This window comes from Hipposideros armiger, unplaced genomic scaffold (genome assembly GCF_001890085.2).
Source record: "Hipposideros armiger isolate ML-2016 unplaced genomic scaffold, ASM189008v1 scaffold_290, whole genome shotgun sequence".
Lineage (NCBI taxonomy): Eukaryota > Metazoa > Chordata > Mammalia > Chiroptera > Hipposideridae > Hipposideros > Hipposideros armiger.
The window spans coordinates 1,461,706-1,481,539 of record NW_017731640.1 but is presented as its reverse complement, the minus strand read 5'-3'; the positions used below and the strand labels follow the sequence as shown (position 1 = coordinate 1,481,539).

Below are 19,834 nucleotides of genomic sequence, written 5' to 3'. Positions count from 1 at the left end.
CCAAAAAAATGCTTGCCTCTCCAGAGAGGGCTTTATAGTTTGCAAACCCCTGGTCACACCCCTTGTTTCATTTGAACTGCAGAACAGCTCCATGGTGAAGATAAATAATATCTATCACGGGGCCAGCTGAGTGGCGTGCTGGTTAAGAGCTGGCTTGGGACGCCAGCTCTGAGCAGTAGGGCCCTGGTTCGGATCCCACATGAAGGCCAGTGACACTGCCCTCTACAGCTAAGATGGTGAACAACAGCTTGACCTGAAGCTGGGCTGCCATGAGTCACCGGCGACGGTGTAGGCTGCAGCCCCTGCTGCAGTGGCTGCCATAAACTACTGTATATAGCCGGCAGCCAGTGTGAATGGCTGGCAGCCGGTGTGAGCTGCCAAGAGACGCCGTGAGCGGCTGTCCAGAGGCCGGTGACCGATCTACCTCGCCCGGGAAGAGCGCAATGATTGTGACAACTTGGGCCAGTGAAGCAACGTCCTCCACAACTAGGCTGAAGAACAAAAGGAGAGCAACTTGTCTGTTCCCCCTCCCCCAATTCCCCAATAAAATCTTTAAAAAAAAAATCTATCACTTGTATGGCACTTAGAGTGCGTCAGGCACGCGTAGGCGTGCTTTACGTATATTCACACATTTCATGGGCACAACCCTGTAGGCTGGTATTACCATCCTCCCCACTTACAAATAAGCATGTTGAAGCACAGCCAGGTAAAGTATCTTGCCCAAGATCACAGGGCGGTTAAATAGCAGAGTCTGGATTTGAGGCATGGAAGCTGAGTAGGATAAAGGCAGGATTGTTTTGCCCATTTTTCAGATGAGGAAAACAGAGGCCCACCTCTGTCCTGCTCACTGTGTGACCTCAGACTGGTGTTGGCACCTCTCTTTTCCTTCTCTACAGAATCAAAAAGATAAGGCCTGCCCTACTCTCTTCCTAGCTCTGAAAAAACATGAGGTATGGGGGTGACAAGGGTAGTGGAAGAGGGCCAGCCCAGAGCACCCGCCTGGTCTTGCTCCCTGTGCCAAGGCCATTGCGTGGTGGGAGTCCTGCCTTGGTTTTCCCCTCTGGGGCCTGGCTGCACTCTGCACACAAGGTCACTTGGAGGCCTCTCCTGAGACCTCCTGTCTCACACGTGGGAGGAGGAAGAGTAGAGTGAGCGGGGCGGGGTGGAGCAGGGAACTTCTCTGCAGGCCTGACTCAGGAAGGGAGCTGCAGAGAGGAGGCTAGGCTCCCCTTGAGAAAGTCCTGTGAGAGCCTGAAAAAAAAAAATCACACAGTCCAATCCCCCAACCCTTTGTACAGATGGGGAAACTGAGGCTCAGAGAGGGGAGGACCTCACTTATGGTCATGCAGAGAACTGGATGCAGAGGTGGGACTAAAATTTATTTCTAGGCTTTTCCCACGGCCCATGCTGGGAATGTGGCTTTCGATCTAACAAGGCCTCAGACCATTTGTTCACTCACACATTTATTCATTCATTCACCCATTGAGCCAGTAGGTCAGCCATTCAACAAACATTTCCTAAGTATCCATTACGTGCCAGACCCTGGAGATAATAATGGTGGGTACAGTCATGGTCCCAACTCTCATCAAGTGTATAATCTAGAGCTGTGCTGTCCAATACAATAGCTACACGTGGCTACTGAGCATCTCAAACATGACTAGTCCAAGTTGAAATGTAAGCGTAAAAGACATGCAGGATTTTGAACACTTAGTATGAAAAAAAAAGTTTAAAAATCTCATTAAGGTTTTATCTTGATTACACGTAGAAACAATATTTGGGGTATAGTGAGTTAAATAAAAGATTAAAATTAACTTCAGCGGCTTATTTTTTTTAAAAGTGGATACTAGAAAATTAAAATTAAAATGACATAAGTGGCTCATCTTATGTTTCTATTGGTCTATAGGGAAAGTCTAAAAATGAACTCTATGGCAACCTTACCTTTATGGCTCATGCTGGCCAGAGGTGCGAAGAGGCTCAGGCCGCTTGCCGAGAGCTGGCCTGGGACACAATGAGGGTCCAAGCGATGGGGCCAACTTACTTCCAGTTCTTCTTAGCCGCTACCCAGTCCCCCTTGCAGGGGCCTCTGGAGTCACTTTCACCTCTCTTCCTCCTCCATTTTCTTTCCTTCTCCCCCCAGGGCCCTGAGGCCTCCCTTCCAGTCCTATTTCAGGCCACCACCTCCAGAGAGGAGCCTTTATATGACAGGAACTTTCTTCCCCTCACTGGCCCTCCTGAGCAGCTGAGCACTTGGGGGCACCCAGTCTGTGGCCACGCTGCCTTCAACCAGCTGTGGTCCACCACACATAATGATCCACGTGGCTACAATTGAGCTGCAGGCCATGAAGGGAGAGCACAGGAGGAACTGACCAGTGGAGGTGGCCAGGGAGGTGGGGCAGGCGCTCTGGGCTGGGTCTCTGAGCAGGCCCCAGTGGGCCTCAGAGCAAGGCCATGCAGCAGCCCAGGAGCTCGCCACCTCTCCAGCCCCCAGAGGCCACCCACAGGGAGGTAGGGCAGAGGCTCCAGTGTGGGTAGATGTAACTGGAAGGGAACAGCATGCCTGGCAAAGGGAACAATAGGTGCAATGGCCGAGGGCACTTGGCTCCAAGGAGGTCCTGTGAGAAGGTCCACGTGGCATGGCTGTGGCTCAGAGACCTGGGGCAGTGGTCGGAGGTGGGCTCTAGGGGTAGGCAGATCACAGGGCCTTGAAGTCCTCACTAAGTCTGGTCTTTATCTGGAGGGCACTGGGGAGCCATGGAAGGCCTGTGAGCAGGGGAGTGCCTGGGAGCCTGAAGCTCTCTCTGGCCTGGGACCAGGACTGAGAGAGGCAGAACCTGAAACTGGCTCTTTTCTATGTGAAGTTGGCCCATGGCAGGGCTTGCTGGAATCCCAGCTCCACCAACTCCTCCTGTGTGACCTGGGCCAGATGATCTACCTCTCTGTGCCTTGGTTTCCTTATCTGTGAACCAGGGATGACAGCAGAGGTTCTCTGAGAAGGTTGTTGTGAAGGCTCAGAGACATACTGCTTGTAAAGCACTTTTCACAAAGTAGGTCCACCAATGGTTCTCCCCTTTCCCTTTCGTTCCCTGAGTTCCCACCCCACCTGTCAGCACCATGCCCCCGCTCCTCAGGCAGCAGGAAACAGGACCCGGAAGCAGGATCGGGGGAACGATTCCACACCCGTCAGATTATTTATAGCTGTGTTCTGTCAGCCTGTTGTTGTTTTTCGGTTACATATATATTTTTACATTCTCCTCTGTCACACATGGTTTCTTGGTGTGTTTGAGAAACGGCAGGGGTGGATGGATGCAGAGGAGGTAGGTGTAGGAGCCCAGGACAGCACCTATGCACGGGAGGACCCAGCCTGGGTCACTTTTCCCCTAGCTCAGAAACCATCAATGGCTCTCCACTGCCCTCTGCACAAAGTCCAGACTCCTTCCTGTCGTGCGAGAAGGGCCTGACGTCGTACTGCACGGTGGCATGTCTTGTCATTTGTTCTCTTTGCTCCACCCATCTGGGCAGGGAAAATTGAGCGGGACCTCGCGCTGCCACTTACCAGCTGTGCGACCTCGACCAGTCCCTTGGCCTTTCTGAGCCACCATTTCCTTTCCTGTGAAATGAGAGCATTACTTCCAAGCTTACGGAGCTGCTGTGCAGGTTGAATGTAAATGGGCCTGACTGTGAATACACAAATAGTCGTTATTATTGAATGGGCTCTGGTCTCGTGCCTCTGGGCCTTTGCATGGGCTGTCCCCTCTGCCAGGGCTTGTCTCCTACACCCCACCCCCACCTCCACTTAGAGAAGTCCCTCAGGGCCTCGTGCTTCACACAGGGCACCGCGTCCTCTCTTGGAGGGGACTGTGGGAGTTCTTTGCCCTGGTATTCTTTTTCCTCTAGAGATAGATCGCACATTCCTTGCTTATAATAATAGCCCTCACCCTCTCAGTACAAAGCCCTCCTGTGTCCCCCCCATTCTAGAGATGAGGAAGCCGATTCAGGAAGGAAAGTGACTCACCCAAGATCTCCTCCAACCCAGGACTTAGGACTCAAGGCCCCGTGCCCATGCGATGAGCAGCTGTGAGCACACTCACTCCCCTGCATGCAGAGTGCCTTCAGAATCGACGGTTGCTCCCAACAGCCCTTCCCCTCTGGTCTCAGGTCTCTTCCTCCGGTTTCAGAGCCCACCCAGGCCCCACCTCTCTGGCTCTGACCTTCCTCCCCCAGCCTGACAGCCTAAGGCCCCAGTTCCCTGCTTACCAGGGCGGGGCCTGCAAGTGGGATGGGGGGCTGAAGTGGGGTGGGGCCTGGGCTGAGGACACTGTTGCTAGGCAACAGCCTGGCAAAAAATTCAAGCCTCCTTAAGAGGAGAGAAGAGGGGTCTGTCCCTGGGAGCTGGAGGTGGAAGGAGTGGTAACGGCCTTGACCGCGTCACTGCGCCGAGACCTATAACTCAACTTCGCTCCCTCTTTCCCCCCTTCCATACCGTCCTCATTTACTCACCTTTTCTCCCATTCATCATTACTCATGCTCATTTACTCATCAATGACTTTGCTGATTTATTTATTTACCTGATGCCTGGTGAATCCCGGCTGCACCACGAGCCGAGCCATGTCTCAGTTTCCCCATCTGTGATAGGCCTGGGGTAATAATAACACCTACCTCCCAGGTGAGCCCATGGTGAGCATTTAGAGCGTCTGCTGTTAGGATGATTATTTCTTCACAACATTCTGGGCCCAGCGTCATGCAGTGACAGGTAGGTAAACTTTGTTTAGTGGGAGACAGACAAGACCACAGGCAGAGCCACATGGGCCTCCAGATTTCCTCCCATTGTTTCCTGGGCAACAGGGGGGTGAAGAACACAGGCTGGGACTGTATCCTGATCCTTCGCTTGCTAACTCCGTGCTCTCAGGTGACAGGTTTCACCTCTCCTGACTTTGGTTTTTCTGTCTGTAACAATCTCCCTTCTAGCAGTAAGGACCTTACTGGATCTAATGAGGCTGAAATGAGGTCACGCATGACCCCTGTTGGGCACAGTCAGCTTCCACCAACGACCGTAATTACTGTTCCTGGAATATGGTGGGAGTTGAGCCCCCCAGGGTGCTATGAAATCCCTGAGGCCAGAACCCAGGGTCTCCTTCCTTTTTTCTCCTTGCTCCACCTTCCTGCTGCTTCCCACCTCCACACATACGCTCATGCTGTTCCCTCCGCCTGAAGTCACCTCTCTTGTGTCTCCTGAAGCTCTGATACAGTTCTTGAAGGCTCCTAACTCCAGCTGGTATGGCTCACATAGCAAATCTGGGCACAGATCTTCCAAAGACCCCTATCTCCCACCTGCTTCCTGACTTACCTCCTGCTGGAGCCAAGCCCCCAGGACCCCATTGGCTGGAGGGGCCAGGTGGGCTGGTTGCAGCCTCACCAAGCCAGCTGGCTCAGCTGGGGCATTATCCATGCTTTTCTCACAGCTTCTGTCCCCTGAGGCCAAGCCCATGGGGCTCGCTCAGCTCCCTGTGGCCTAGAGAACACTCCAAGGGAGACCGTCCTTGTTACACCCACTCATAACATCCTGGGCTGCTTCTTCCCAGCACTTAGCACAGTGGTGATGCCTTTGGGTTTTGTGGGTGTTTAATATGTGGCTCCTCTGCCAGCCTGTACATGCCGCAAGGGTAGGCTCTGATCGCTCTCACTCCAGCACCTACCACAGACCTGATAATAGAGGATGCTCGCTGCCCAGCTGTGGATGGATGGATGGATGGATGGATGGATGGATGGATGGATACATGGATAGATGGATGGATGGATGGATGGATGGATGGATGGATGCATGGATGGATGGATGGACGGACGGACGGACGGACGGACGGATGGATGGATGGATGGATATGGATGGATGGATGGATGGATAGATGGATGCATGGATGGATAGATGGATGGATGGATGAATGGGTGTGTGGATGGATGTGTGGATGATGGATGAATGGGTGGATAGATAGATGGAAGGAAAGAAAAATCAACAGTGAGAAGCAGGTGGGGAAAGTGGCTGCCTTAGTCTATTTGGGCTGCTATAACAAAATACCATAGGCTGGGTGACTTATGAACAATAGAAATTTATCTCTCACAGTTCTGGAGGCTGGGAAGTCCAAGATCAAGGTGCTGGCAGATATGGTGCCTGCATCCTGGTTCGCAGACAGCCATCTTTTTGCTATAACCTCACATGGCAGAAGAGGCCAGGGATCTCTCTGGGGCCTCTCTACGAGGGCACTAAGCCCATTCACGAGGGCTCCCCTCTTGTCACCTAATCACCTCCCAAAGGCCCCACCACCAAATACCCTCACATTGAGGGTTAGGTTTCAAAGTATGAATTTGGGGGGGAACACAAACATTCAGCCTGTTAGCAGTGGCCTTTGTTCTCCCATACATATGAACAGAGGATGGAAAACGAAGTATCAGGAATTCTCGGGGTGAGTCCCAGTTCTGTGAGCCTGGGCAAGCGCTACCCCTCCCTGGGCCTCAGTTTCATCATCTGTGCCATGCCTACAATAATAGTGCCTACCTCAACGAGACGGCCATGGGAATCAAATACTACGAATTGGGGGGACCTGAGAGGAACAGCAGGCTGCCTGAGGTTAGGCTGTTAGGATCGCAGTTATGCACTCACGGACCGCCCACCACGCTTCATGACACCCCTGCTGCCCTGGGCAGGCTCAGGGACAGCTAGTGTAGGTGACCCATGGGGCCTGGAAGCTCCCTAGAGGACCTTCTTTGGGAGACCAGCCTCTGCTTGAGCCTAGATCCCACAGAAGTACAGAATGGTCCAGGGTTTGAATGCTGGTGCTACCATGGCTACAGCACAAGGCAAGTCATTTCACCCTTCTGGGCTCCAGGTTCCTTATCTGTAAAATGGATGCTAATAGGACCCCATGAGGTTGCTCTGAGGGGGCAGTAGGACCATGAAGTAGACCTCACAGCACGGTGCCCAGGACACACTCCTGCTAGAGAAACGGCAGCAATCATGCTTATTCTCATCATTCTTGGTTCGGGTTTTGTGTCTTCCATAAAGAAGAGCCTGTTTCGTTGTTTTTGAAAAAGGCCTCTCTGTGATGGGGGATTCTATGATTTTGCCTGGGTTGTCTGCAGACTTCTCCAGTGAGGTTTACTCTGGTCTTGTCCTCAGCCTAAGCCAAACTCCAATGCCCTTCTGCCTCCTACTTATTATCCCTTAGTTCTGTCTTAAGTCGTCCTCTTCTTTCCATGGGATACCTGGGCTCAATCTGGGACCAGGATCAGGGCTCAGTGTGGGACCAGGAATGGGGATCAGTCTACGGTTAGAGTCAGGGCTTGATCCGGAAGCAGTGCTGAGTGTGGTGACTTAGACTGGGTCTTTGTCAATGCTGAGATTGGGCTCTGCCTGTGACAAATTACCTTCGGTTGGGTTCTTGGAAAGATGCACTGAACTGGAGGATTGCAGGCAGGTTTATTGGGGCCTGCCCTCGAAGATACACCTGCAAGGAAGTAGGAAGGCAGGGCTGGGCAGAGGGTGGCGCTGACCTGCAATGAGGCTGCCCCTGCGGGGATGCCTGGGGCTGTGGTGGCCCTTCAGAGCTTTCCCAGTTGATGCAAGGGAGCTGGGCCTGTGTAGCCCCACATCAGTTAGGCACTGGCCACTGGCCATCCCTGGCAGAGGCATAACCCAGTGAGCTATCAGGGGTCAATGTTGCCAGCAGCTGGGATGGCTAACTGGCCCTGAAGAGGGGCTTTGGAGCACCCAGTATCCCCTACAACCAGCCACAGGGCTCTGGCTTGGAGCAGGGCCTCAGCTGGATACTGGGAGTAGATGAGACATGGAGACGGGACGTCCCCACAGGACAGGATCTTTGTCTCCAGGGGCCTGACTGGGCAACACAGGCCTCATCCCACAAATGGAAAAAGAACAGAAAATGTGAAGGGGGTCCTGAGCCCCACTGTGTGGGCCAGCTAGTCAGCCTCCCCCAGAGGCTCAGAGAAGGTAGGCCACCTGCCTGAGGTCACACAGCTGCTTAAGGCAGTGCCATGACTGGAACCCAGGACTGACTGAGTTCAGAGTGTATGTTCCCTTAACAACACCAGGCAGTGAGCTTAATAGAAAGCAAAGGCTGGGAATGGAAGGAGGAATTACCCTCTTCTCAGTTCCTGCAGCATGGCTCCGGGGCCTGCCAACTCCGGACGCCTCTGGCTAGCCCACCAGGACCCATGCCCAGGGCAGGGAGTGGCATCTTGTGGGCGGGTGGCCCTTCTTGGATAATGAGGCCCAGCCAGCGGTTTGCAGGCCTTACAATGTGAATAATTCATTTGCAACCAAGTCTGGGAATTAGAAACCGTTACTGGATGATTTATTTAACAGGGGCGGCTGCTGGGTAGAGGGGAGGAGGACTTTGAACCACAACAGGAAAGTGCATGTCTTGTAGATGGATTTAGAGAGGCCCATAGACATGAATTTCAATTCCAGCTCTGCCTCCTCCCAGCTTTGTGACCTTGAATAAGTGAAAGGACATCTCCATATCTCCGGTTCCTCAGTCATAAAACAGGGATAATAATAGAGTTGTCAGAAGGATTAAATGAGTCAGGATTTAGAGTTCTTAGAATCACGCCTTGCTTGAAGTAGGTGTTCAGTTAGTGTATGCTGAATGAATAAATGAAAGCTTATAAATAATAATAGGAACTGACTTAATTGAGCATCTGCTTGTGGCAGGCCTTACATCCCTATCTCACAGCACTCATGAAAGTAGGTATTATTATTATACCTATATCTATACCTACACCTATCGGTATTATACCTATACCTATATTATACCTACAGATGAGACAGTGGAGGCTCAGAGAGGTTAAGTAACCTGCTCAAGCTCACACAGCTAGTCCTGGCAAAGCAGGAATTTGAACCCAGCCAGGCCTCTCTAACTCCAAGGCCTGTGCACTTCTCCACATTCCCACATCATGGGTCTGACACACAGCTGGTGCCTAATAAACACCTGATTCCAGTTTTACTAAAACTTTCCCTTTCACCCCACATCCAGTATTGAATTTGGTTGTAATAACAAACCCGACAGGTGGTCAGGAAACTCGTGGTCCCTACTTCTCAGGTGAGGAAACTGAGGTTCAGAGAAGGACGTGAATTGCTCCATGTCCCCCGGCCCCAGATGGAGCCCAGGTTTCTCTGAGGCCTCATAGCCACTGTCACAATATATAATATAGCAGCTCAGCACTGCGGGTGCTTGTTCACCCCTAGACTGTGCTCCTGGGGAGCAGGGGCTTTGTGTTTGTTTTGTCTGATTCACCAAAGGTCCTTATTAAATATCAGAGGGAGGGAGTGAGGGAAGGAAGGAAGGAAGGAAGGAAGGAAGGAAGGAAGGAAGGAAGGAAGGAAGGGAGGGAGGGATCCTCAACCCATATAGATGACCTGTCTCCTTCCATCTTTACGTCACCCCAGTTGCCCCCTTTAAGACTCACACTGGAACACACTCATTCACACACCCCTGTCAGGGTGAGGAGAGGGTGGGGGCTGAGCTCCTGGCCCCTCTGTACTGCCTGGGCGCTTGCCAGGAACCAACCCTGGCTTTTCCAATAGGGCGTGGTGTCCTTGACCTCCCAAAGGAGGTGGCATTTTCCCCAGGCACTTGCAGAGGCATGGCAGGGTCTCTGGGACACTCACGCCGACCTTGGTGCCAGCATGGCCCGGGTGTGACAGAGGAGATGTGGCTGTTGAGCCCCGAGCTTGGTCTGTGGGCCTCCCAGAGCTGTGAGGTGTGTTATACGTGTGTGAATGTATCGGAGTCTGTTCCTGCTGGTGTGTGAGTGCTGTTTGTAGATACGTATCGAGGGGTATTTCTAAATCTTGTGTATACCTGTAGAAATCTGTGTGTGTGTGTGTGTGTGTGTGTGTGTGTCCTGTGCAGGTATCTGGATCTGAGTATTTAGGTTTGCAGTGATCAGAAGTTTGTGTGTGTGAGCACCTGTGAATAGGTGAATATGTTTGTGTATGTATTTCGGTGCTTGGTGGGGTATTGTGTCGATGTCTGCATCCTTCTATCCAGGCAAGTGTATGTGTATGTTAGGTAATCTGTGACTCTGTGGAATCTTGTACATATACAGGTATTTGTATATCCGAGTTTTCAGAGCATTTCTTGCATGGTGTGTAGTGTGTGTGTGTGTGTGTGTGTGTGTGTGTGTGTGTGTGTGTTGTGTGATGAGTATAGACAAGCAGGAGTGCAGAGAGAGAGGCCCATGCATGGGAGTCAGGAGTCTGTTCCAGTTCCAACTTTGCCTATGACCTTGGGTCAGTCCGCCCCCATTTAAGCCTCGCTTTCCCCATGTGGACTATGATGACGGCGTTGAAATGGGTTCCAGATTCAGGGCCCTTGGCTCCTTGGAGGAGGCAGCTAGAAGTGAGCGCTGATGGTCTTGTGGGCTTGTTCTGTCGCAGGTTATTAAAATCCTGCTGGCTCTATCTGGGGCTTGGGTTTGCTCTTTCCGTCAGATTTAGGAGGAAATGGATTTCCTGTTTCAGTGTCTCCATCCGTTACTTTTTGTTTTCATAAAAATTTAAGAGACTGTACCATTTAGACTCGAGGAGAGAAGCCAGTCACTTTTCCAAAACTTGTATCCTGCCACTTCCCTCTCCGCAGCTGGAGCCCTCCTTTGCAAATGCCAGGCCGTCCTGGCCTGGCTCCGCAGGAGGCCTGCCAATGCTCCCTTCTGCTGTCTGGCGGCATCCAGCTCCCTCCTGGTGCCCCCATTCTCCCAGCCCCTGCCCCCTGCCCCATTCCTGAACCTGCCAGCTTCTCCCTGCCTCCAGGGTCTTTGCCTGTGGATGCCCCCTCTGCTTGGAATGCCATCTCCCCATCCTGGGGGTGCCAGGTGATATAGGGAGGTGGCTCACAGCAATCTCCTCCCACCTCAAGTCTTTATAGGAAGGGAGGGCGTTGGGGGAAAGGTTGCTTATGCTCTTCCAGTTTGCAAGCTGCTCCAACTTGGTGAGCTCTGATCCATTTCTATCCCCAACTAGAGGCAGCAATTCTGGCTGGGACTGGTGCTGCCACGTGGTATGACCCTGGGTGAGTCGCTCTCCTCCTCATGGCAGCAGGGCACAGGGTGAGGCAGAACAGGCTGTTGGTACTTCTTGCCTGCAGTCCCCAACCTCTCCCCCACCTACTCCTAGCTCAAGAAATGACGCCGCCCTCCGTCCACCCCACAAACCCAGTGGCTGGAGGACGAGGTAGCCCCAGACTGTGAGCCATTGGATTTAGCCTGGGCCCTCGCAGTATCCCCAGAGACTACATCTGAGCAGTGGGGTGGGTCCTATCCGCCTCTGGGAGTGGGTGGAGGCTGGCTGCTGGCAGGAGAAGGGAGACTAGCCTATCCTGGAGCTCCCTCTAGTGTCTCCAGTGGGGCCTGCAGCCTGTCCTTTAGGCAGGCGGGGCCTGGGTTTGTCTGAACCTAAGCCATTTCACCAACTCCTGCTTCCACCTTCATCACTGCGGGTTCACCCAGCGGAGATGCCAGGGTCCACTGTGGCCTTCTCCCTCTTTCTCAGGCCCAGCAGACACCACGTGCTCTTGTTTCCTCCCCACACGTGCCCACCCCTGCTCTCCACTCTCCTCCTGTCCTAATTCAGAGCGTGGCCTTTCCCTGCAATATTTCTACTCTTGTCCTGCATCTTCCACACTCCTCCCCGAAGGAACTCCAATCACATGCAAACCTGATGGTGCAAGTCCCCTACTTTAACTCTTTCCACGGCTCCCCAGTGCCCCCAGGACAAAGTGCAATCTTACAACCTCTGCACGAGATGTTCTCTGCTGTCGCGCCAGCCTTACCTCTGATCACAGCCCCTCCACATCCTGATCTCAGGAGATACTCACCTGCCTGTGGTCCCTGAAGGCACGATGCCATCACTCACACCCGACCCCTGCTCATGCTGGGTCGTCAGCCAAGTCTGTCTTCTGTCTGCTCTCTTCCTGGAAAACTCCTATTCACTCTCCAAGGCCCTACCTCCTCTGGGAAACTACCTCTGGCAGCTGGCCTTTCTGTCCTGGGGGCTCCCACCAGACTCTGAGCAAGCGCCTCCTAGCACTACCCATGTGTCTGTCTTTCCACTAGATGTGAGCTCCCCAAAGGCCAGCGCTGAATGGTCCTCGTATAGAGTAATCATCTGCTATGTGCCCTGCCTGAGAGTGCAGGAGGGGACAGGATGGGGGTGACAGTGTGGGTCCACTCTGTGGGGAGCACGCAGTGGGCTGGATTACAAGGACTTTGGGCTTCAGGCTCAGGCATTTTGACTTGGCCTGAAGGTAACTGGAAGGTATAACAGGCAGGAGATACAGTTTGGGATTTGGAAAAGTCCTTCTGGCAGTTGGTATAGAAGCCAAGGTGCTGTTTTGGGCATTTGTGGGGGTGCTTTCGTTTTCATAATGACTGGTGGGCACCACTGGCAGGTAGTGGGTGGGGCCCAGGATGCTGGACACCCTGCCACATGCAGGACAATCGGCACAACAAAGAATATCCCACAGGGGAGTAACCAGTTAGCTCAGTTGGTTAGAGCGTGGTGCTGATAACACCAAGGTTGCCAGTTCAATCCCCACATGGGCCACTGTGAGCTGCGCCCTCCCTAAAAAAAAAAGTCAGCTATGCCATTGTAGCATGAAAGCAATGTGTAACCAATGACCATGGCTGTTCCTCAATAAAGTTAAAAAAAAAAAAGAATATCCCACATGCCCTTGGACTTCTGGGTGTCCTGCCCGGCCCTTGTGTAGAGGGAAAGAGACCTGTTTCTAAGTGTCTGAGCCAAGCACAAGTCTTGCATATAAACACAGAGCATTTTTGTATGAATGCTCTGAATTTTAACAGACGCTGCATCTGCTAGAAATACAGCTTCCATGTAAATTGAAGGAAGATTGCTTTTTATCTTGTTCAGAAGTTGTCACCATACTGGAAAATTATGTACTTAATGTCAGCACGACTTGTGGTATTTGAGTTGCTAACTTGACATTCTCTTTATAGTCTGCACTGTGGCTGTCACATTCAGGGGGGTTCTAGGGATAGGCACAAGCTTCTTGTTATTTTATTATGTCTTCTAGTGAAGTCAATAAAAGTATTTACTGCTTGAAATACACATCATCTTAAATTACCTTCCTTATTAGTTTAACCAAAAACTCACTTATCTCTTAACATGTGCCAGTCAATGTTCTAAATGCTTCATGAATAATTACTTGTTTGTTCCTCATAACAACTCTATGCAGTAAAGCGCTGCATAAGGGGGGGAAAAATCCCTTTTTAACTGGGAGCTAACTGATACAGAGAGGTTAAGTGACTTACCCAAGGTCACACAGCTGGGATGTGTAGAAGCCAGGATTTGAACCAGAGTCTGTGCACTTCACCACTAGCCTATAATGGCTTGCTCTGATATTTCAGTTAGAGCACTGGGATGATTTTATTTTGGGAATTATATGCATATGAATGTCATTTCACTTCTGGGTAACCGCGTGATGACACAAGATACTTGTTACCAAGATATTTGAAACAGGGTGAAGAACCCCTGGTGGAAAGCTCCTGAGAGAGCCTGGGCATGGGTGTGCTCACCCAAGGATGTGAGAAGGGCCGGGGTTGGGGAGCAGACCCTGACACCCGCCCCCAACATTTTGGTTGGAAAGAGAGCAAGGGACAGCCAGGAAGACAGAAGGGGAAGCCAGGGGATAGAAGCCTGGAGGGGTCTCGGAACGGCCTCAGAGACCCGGTGAGGTCAGGGCTGAAGGTGGTCCCATATTTTGCCACTAGGTGGCGCATGGCAGCCGCAGGACAGGGGCTGGGGGTGTGGTTTGGATGGGCTCGGACCTGGCGCCTTTCTGACTTCCAGGCTCATTTTAAAAGCTCGAGTGTTTCTATCTGCGTATCCAGAGACCCAGGGGGCTATGGAGTCTTGCCATCCTCCTGCTCGCCCCCTGGGACTTCTTGGCTCTCTTGGGAATCTCTGAGAAGCAGAATAAAGAGAAGCTGTACTGCCACCTCAGCTTACCGCTGCAGTCCCCCCTGAACGGCGCAAGACCCCCAGTGGATGCCTGGTGATTGTATGAACCCTAGATACACTGTGTTTTCCTATACAGACATACTAATGATAACATTTAATTTGCAAACCAGGCACAGTAAGATATTAACGAGAATATCTAATAAAACAGAAGATTTATATAACAATATATTGTAATCAAAGCTATGTGGATGTGGTCTCTCTTTCAAAATATCTTATCGTACTCACCCTCCTTGTGATGACGTGAGACGATACCATGCCTAAGTGATGAGATGAATTGAGGTACTCAGAACCGCATGCGATTTAATATTAATACTTACGAATTGTTTATTCTTGAGTTTTCCATTTAAGATTTTCAGACTGCGGTTGACCATGGGACACGGAAGCTGCAGAAAACGAAACCGTGTGAAGGACTATTGTAAAGACCTACATGGTGGGAACTGTTATTACCCCCATTTTACAAACGAGGGAACGAAGGCCCAGAGAAGGAAGTCCTGTGCCGAGGTCACTCCACAATCCGTGGTAGAGCTGGGCTCACACCTGGATCTATTTAGCTGAATGGCCTGTGCTTTCCTGGGAGTCAAGAGGGACTCCATGCAGGCGGGGGCAGCTCCTGGTGTATGTGACAGGCAAGGAGTTAAAGTTGATTTGGGAGGAGGGTCCCAGACACCAAGGAGCAACCCTCACTGCTGAGGCAACAAGACTCGGGGCAGGGATGTGGACAAGGGCCCCCCCACCCCAGGCCTCTGGTTCCCTCCCTGAGCACTTCCCCGGATTGCAGGACCAGTGTAGCCACCCGCCGTCCATGCCGTGTGAGATGCCCACTGCTCCCTCCCCTGAACTCCCATGGACAATTGCCCATCCATCCAGCACAGCACGGAGCACCCTCCATTGCTGCTCAGATCTGTCTCTCCAGACTGTGCCGTCCGGATATCAGGGACACACTGCAGAGCCCAGCACAGGGCCTGGGTGTCTTGAGTCCGTAATCGCTGAGTTGGGCCAAGGTCAGGAAGCCCTTCAGCAAGAGGACTCTCCCTCCTGGTGCTGAGGGCAGTGGAAGAATGGGCTGGTTTTTTTGATGTTGCAGTGCCTTTGAGATAACCACGGTTCCTGGGTCTAGGTCCCCTGAAGAACTCCTCCTCTACCCAAACAACGTTGCCCTCTCCATCCTGGAGCAAGCAAATATCAATGCAGCAGGAGACTGTAAGGTTAGACAATGGGAAAGACTTCCCAGCAGGGGAGCAGCACAGCTTGCTTAGTGAGAGCTGACATTCAGTAGAACGGGCTGCCTTGGATTACAGTGAGGTTTCTGGAGTCGCCAACAGCAGAGGTGAAGATCTAGGCCAAAGGAGAGACATGGAAAAGGTGCAGTTTGGTTGGTGAGGGTGGAAGGAGAGACGGGGGCCTTTTCCTGAGGGCCATGGTGAGAGGGGCTGTGTGGGACCACGGGACATTGAGAAGAAAGAGTCGCCATGAGTGGTGGTTGACTGAATGTGAGGCGAGAGAGAGGGAGGCTGCAGGGTAAGGGGGTCCCTTGCTCAGGGGGGAGCACTGCGAAGGAACAAGCTGAGTGGGCGGAGCTGGGGCTTCTGAGCAGACAGAGGTCTGGGAGGCCTGAGACTGGGCGCTCTGGCCTGGGCTAGGGAGGCAGGCCCAGGCGGGGAGGAGATGGGGGGCGGTCCACCAGGGAGAGATAACTGAGGGCTCGGGAGTAGCCGGCATCTTCTGGTGAGAAGAACAGCCCCACAGAACAGACACTTCTCGGAGGAGGCTGAGGCAGCACAACCTGAGAGGTGGGAGAAGGGGGTGTGTGTAGGGGTCTGGGGGGAGACAGTGGTGTGCACTGAGACAAGGTCACGCCCACAGGGGCCCCTGACGCCTGTCTGGAGCCCTGGGCCTTGGGGAGACGGGGTGGGTCAGACCCCTCCTCTAGAATCCTCCTGGAGGTGGAGCAGCCTAGGAGGGCCGGGTGGGGAGGAGGCGGGGGACGAGGGAGGGAGGGGCTGGGCCTCTGTCCACGGCATTAGTGCTGGTTGGAGGGAGAGGGGGGTGCGGAGCCAGCCAGGCCGCCTGTTCCCATAGCCTCCGAGCACAGCGTGCTGCCATGGCGCTGGCCAGGCCTGGGGCCGGGGAACCCAGGCTCCCAGCTCCGTTCCTGCTGCTGCTGCTGCTGCTCTGGGCCCCTGCCCTTGCACTCCTGGCCGGTGAGTTGGGGAACAAGACTTGGGGGGTTGGGGCACGGTCTGTCTCCCAAAACAGACACCCCAGGCCCTGGAGCTGTCCCTGTGGGTGCTGGCCCGACTGTGGGCTGAGTTGTGGGGTGCAGAGGGGTACACTGCAGTGGAGAGGAGTGTGCCCTGGGACTTGGGGGCTGAGGCGTGTCGGGGGCTTTGTGAGGGGGCTTAGGGCCAGCTGTGATCTGGGTAATGGGGTGCGCTGAGAGTCTCGGGAGGGTGTTGGGCTGGGGAGTTCTGAGTTTTGAGGCCTGAGTTTGGGGAGTCTGTTGTGAGTCGTGTGCTGAGTTGTGGGGTACAGGTGGGGTGTGTTCAAGTTGCGAGGTAGGATGAGCTGTACTGGGTGAGTCTGAGTTGTGTCTGAGGCTTCCTGGGTGTGGTAGGCTGTGTCCCGGCGCGAGTTGTGGGATGTAAGTTATCAAGTGGGCTGAGCTGTGTCATGGGGGCATGGGGTGGGGGCAGCAGACCCCAGCCTAGTGGATTGGGTTGGAGAAGGGAAGGAGACCCCGGAGAGCAGGTGTCTGCTTGCACACCCCCCCCATTTGTGCCGTAACCCTGCCTGCACTGGGGGGCTGCAGGTGCTCTGGGATCCTCAGGGGGTGGCTGGGCCCTTGGGACTACCGTGTCAACTGCTGCCCCCTCTCTAGCGTTCTCAGACCAAGCTGAAAGGGATTCCCGAAGCCAGACCCCATTCGCCAAGCAGTTTTTGCTTTTGTCCAAGTGGATTCACGTGTGCTCGGGCCTGGACTCCTTCCTGCGGGTTCTGGGGGACGCTTTGTTTTGGTCACTATAGCTACCAGGCCAGGCCTGGGAAGTCCCCCCGCCACCACCACCACTGCTGGAGAAAGGAGGCAAGCAGGCGGTGGCCTGGGCTCCACTGAGGCTAGGGGAGCCCCCACCTCCTCAGACTCCCAAGGTGTGGGATCAAGCCCTCCCAGGCCCCTACCTGGGGTCTTCCTCCTGCCTTTCATGGGCCCCAGTTCACAAAGCCTTCATCTCCTCCTCTCTGCAGAGCCCTTGGGGAGGATGAGGACCTCAGTTTACTATGGAGGAAACTGAAGCTCAGGGAGAGATGGGGGCTTATGAGCTGGGCCCCCCAGGCAAATCTGGGGCTCGTGAGAGGAGCTGGGTGCCTGCTCTGTGCTCTCTGTACCGAGGGGCATAAAATCCTGGTCTATGGATCTGGTGTCTGTCCCTTCCTCTGCAGTGCGTGCACACGCGCGCGCACACACACACACATGCATGTGCAAACACAGTACACGCCTGCCCCTACACAAACACACACATGCGCACACACACACATCACACCTGTGCATACATACACACAGTGCACACTGGCTGGATTGATTGCACACAGGCACACACCACCACATGAACAGGTGTCCACAGGCACATGTAGACCCACCACGTGTGCACTTACACACGCATTTCCCCCTACATGTGCCTATACCCGCCAATGACACTCATGCACATTTATATGAACCTTGAGGCAAAATGAACGCAAAGATCTGTGTTGTAGAAGGGAACGGACTCCGATGTACATACAGCCCTGCTGGGGTTCCCGGGGGCAGCCTTTCCCCTGCAATATCTGTACAGGGAACTCCCCTCCCTGGGCATCCCCGAAAGCTGGGGTGGGAACACTGCAGGCATGAGCATTTCTGGATGCCAGTACCCCAGGCCTGAGTACCAGGAAGAGAGGGCCTGGGGATTGTGTCACCTGAAAAGCAATTTCCATCCCAGAAGGGATGGGGGTTCTGGAGGCCCTGGGCCCCTGGCTCTGCTACCCACCCCTGCCCGGCCCCTCCATTCTAAGCCCACTCTGCCACAAAGGCCCCGCTGGTTGCTAGGAGAGGACCAAGCATCTTGGAGTACAATGGGGGACGCTGGGCTCTCATATCCCTCCCTGCTCCCAGAATACCAGAGAGCCTGGCTGACAAAGGCAGCAGGCCAGTCCCCAAGTCTGGCCCCTCCTCCAACCAGAGCTGGGTGGGGGCCTGCAGGACAGAGGCAGGGAGCAGAGAGCCACACACACATGGCCCAATGTCAGGATTTGTTGGATAGTCAGTGTTTGCCCAAGTAAAGATTTGTTGATGAATGAATAAAAAATACCACCAGCCACTACATGGCAGGTGCTATACTACTGGACTAACATGATCGAATTTCATTCTCACAACAGCCCTACGAAGTCAGCTCTGATACACCCAGTTTACAGAGAAAGGAAACGAGGCCAAGAGAGGGTCAGTAACTTGCTCAGAGCTAACAGGTGTCAGGGCCAGGATGTCACAGCAGACTACGGTACTAGCCTACATAAAGTCCCATCTCTTCTCTGTGCCTCTGTCTAAAGGGGACAAACCAGCTAACTGCCAGCGCTGTCACAAGAACGTGATGAGAAAATGCAGTGGTTCCCCAACTTAGCTTTGGCATGGAATCCCCAGTTTCAAAGGAAATTTTAGACAGACGCTGGAAGCCCACTAATAGTTAAACATTAATGACATAGTTTTAAAGTCGCCTATTGGGGTACCAGGGTAGAGCCCCACATGCTCCCTTAACCTCACCTCAGGAAGTGCCTCTCTGGCCCAAGGGCTCTGAGACTACGGTTTGGGAACCCTGGGAGTGCCAGTGCCAGGCAAAAGGTAGGCTGTGAATCCGTGACAGCTACTGTTGTGATTACTGTTATCAAAATTAGGCCTTTTAACCTCAAGGGGTAAACATTGGTAAGAGTATTCCAGACTTTCCTGTCTTGTGAGAATAGTGGAGCCCTTCCTGGTGGCTCTGAGGCAGTGTTTATAACCTCCATCGTGTTGTCCTGGACTCCGGACAACTTACTCAGCCCTAGCCTTAGGGTCTTGGACTCAGGACAGGTTACTCAGCCCTAGCCTTAGGGTCTACTGCTATTAGATGAACAGTATTTTTCCTTTATGCCATAGGAGATCTTGGGTTGCTTCTTAGAAATAGTCTCTCTCTTGCCTTGTCAAGACAAGAAGCTTCCCAAAATGCACCCTCAGTAAACACGTCCTATTGGTTGTTGGCAGTTATCACTAGGCCCGTTCGAAGTGCCCAGAAAGTAGGAGCTACTACGCACTGAGGCCTGAAGCCCAGCGGGATGGCAAACAGCTGGGTTCTGGGCAGACAGGGAAGACTGCCTCTGCCCAGGCTGATCCTGGAAGCTTCTGACTCTTGTGCAAGCCTTGGGAGAGAGACGCTTTCCAGTGCCTGGGTGAGGCTGGGCTGGAATGCACTAACATGACGGTACATGGGTGGCAATTTAGAGTTTGCCAAGTGGGAATTTCACATGAGCAGGGACTTGTGGACCTCTCAGATGTCCAGAGACGATCTGATTCTTAGTTTTTTGAGGGGTGATCCTGGGCAAGTCTATGACCATTCTCAGCTAGAAAAACAGGAGTTTTCTTAACAGCACACACCCCTGTCAGTTTGAATCAATATAATAATGTAATCATGGATGCAAGATGTATGGCCCAGCCTGGAGCACATAGTACGCACTCAGGGAATGGTTGCTGTCATTGTAACCCTGTCCTTCCCATGGAGAAACTTCCCT

At 53.1% G+C, this 19,834-nt stretch overlaps 1 protein-coding gene across 3 annotated transcripts in view; it reads left to right on the top strand.

Moving 5' to 3' along the window:
• The first annotated feature begins 15,759 nt into the window (after positions 1-15,759).
• CRB2 (crumbs cell polarity complex component 2) overlaps positions 15,760-19,834 on the top strand; it is a 24,038-nt gene continuing 19,963 nt past the window's right edge. Inside the window, exons 1-2 of one of the 3 annotated variants that reach the window (XM_019658805.1) lie at positions 15,789-15,837; positions 16,127-16,248. In XM_019658805.1, coding sequence (XP_019514350.1) covers positions 16,149-16,248 — 100 coding nt within the window. In that variant the 5' untranslated portion in view covers positions 15,789-15,837; positions 16,127-16,148. Of the gene's footprint in view, positions 15,838-16,072; positions 16,249-19,834 lie in introns of those variants that run through there. The other 2 variants (XM_019658807.1, XM_019658806.1) reach the window with 2 other exon arrangements.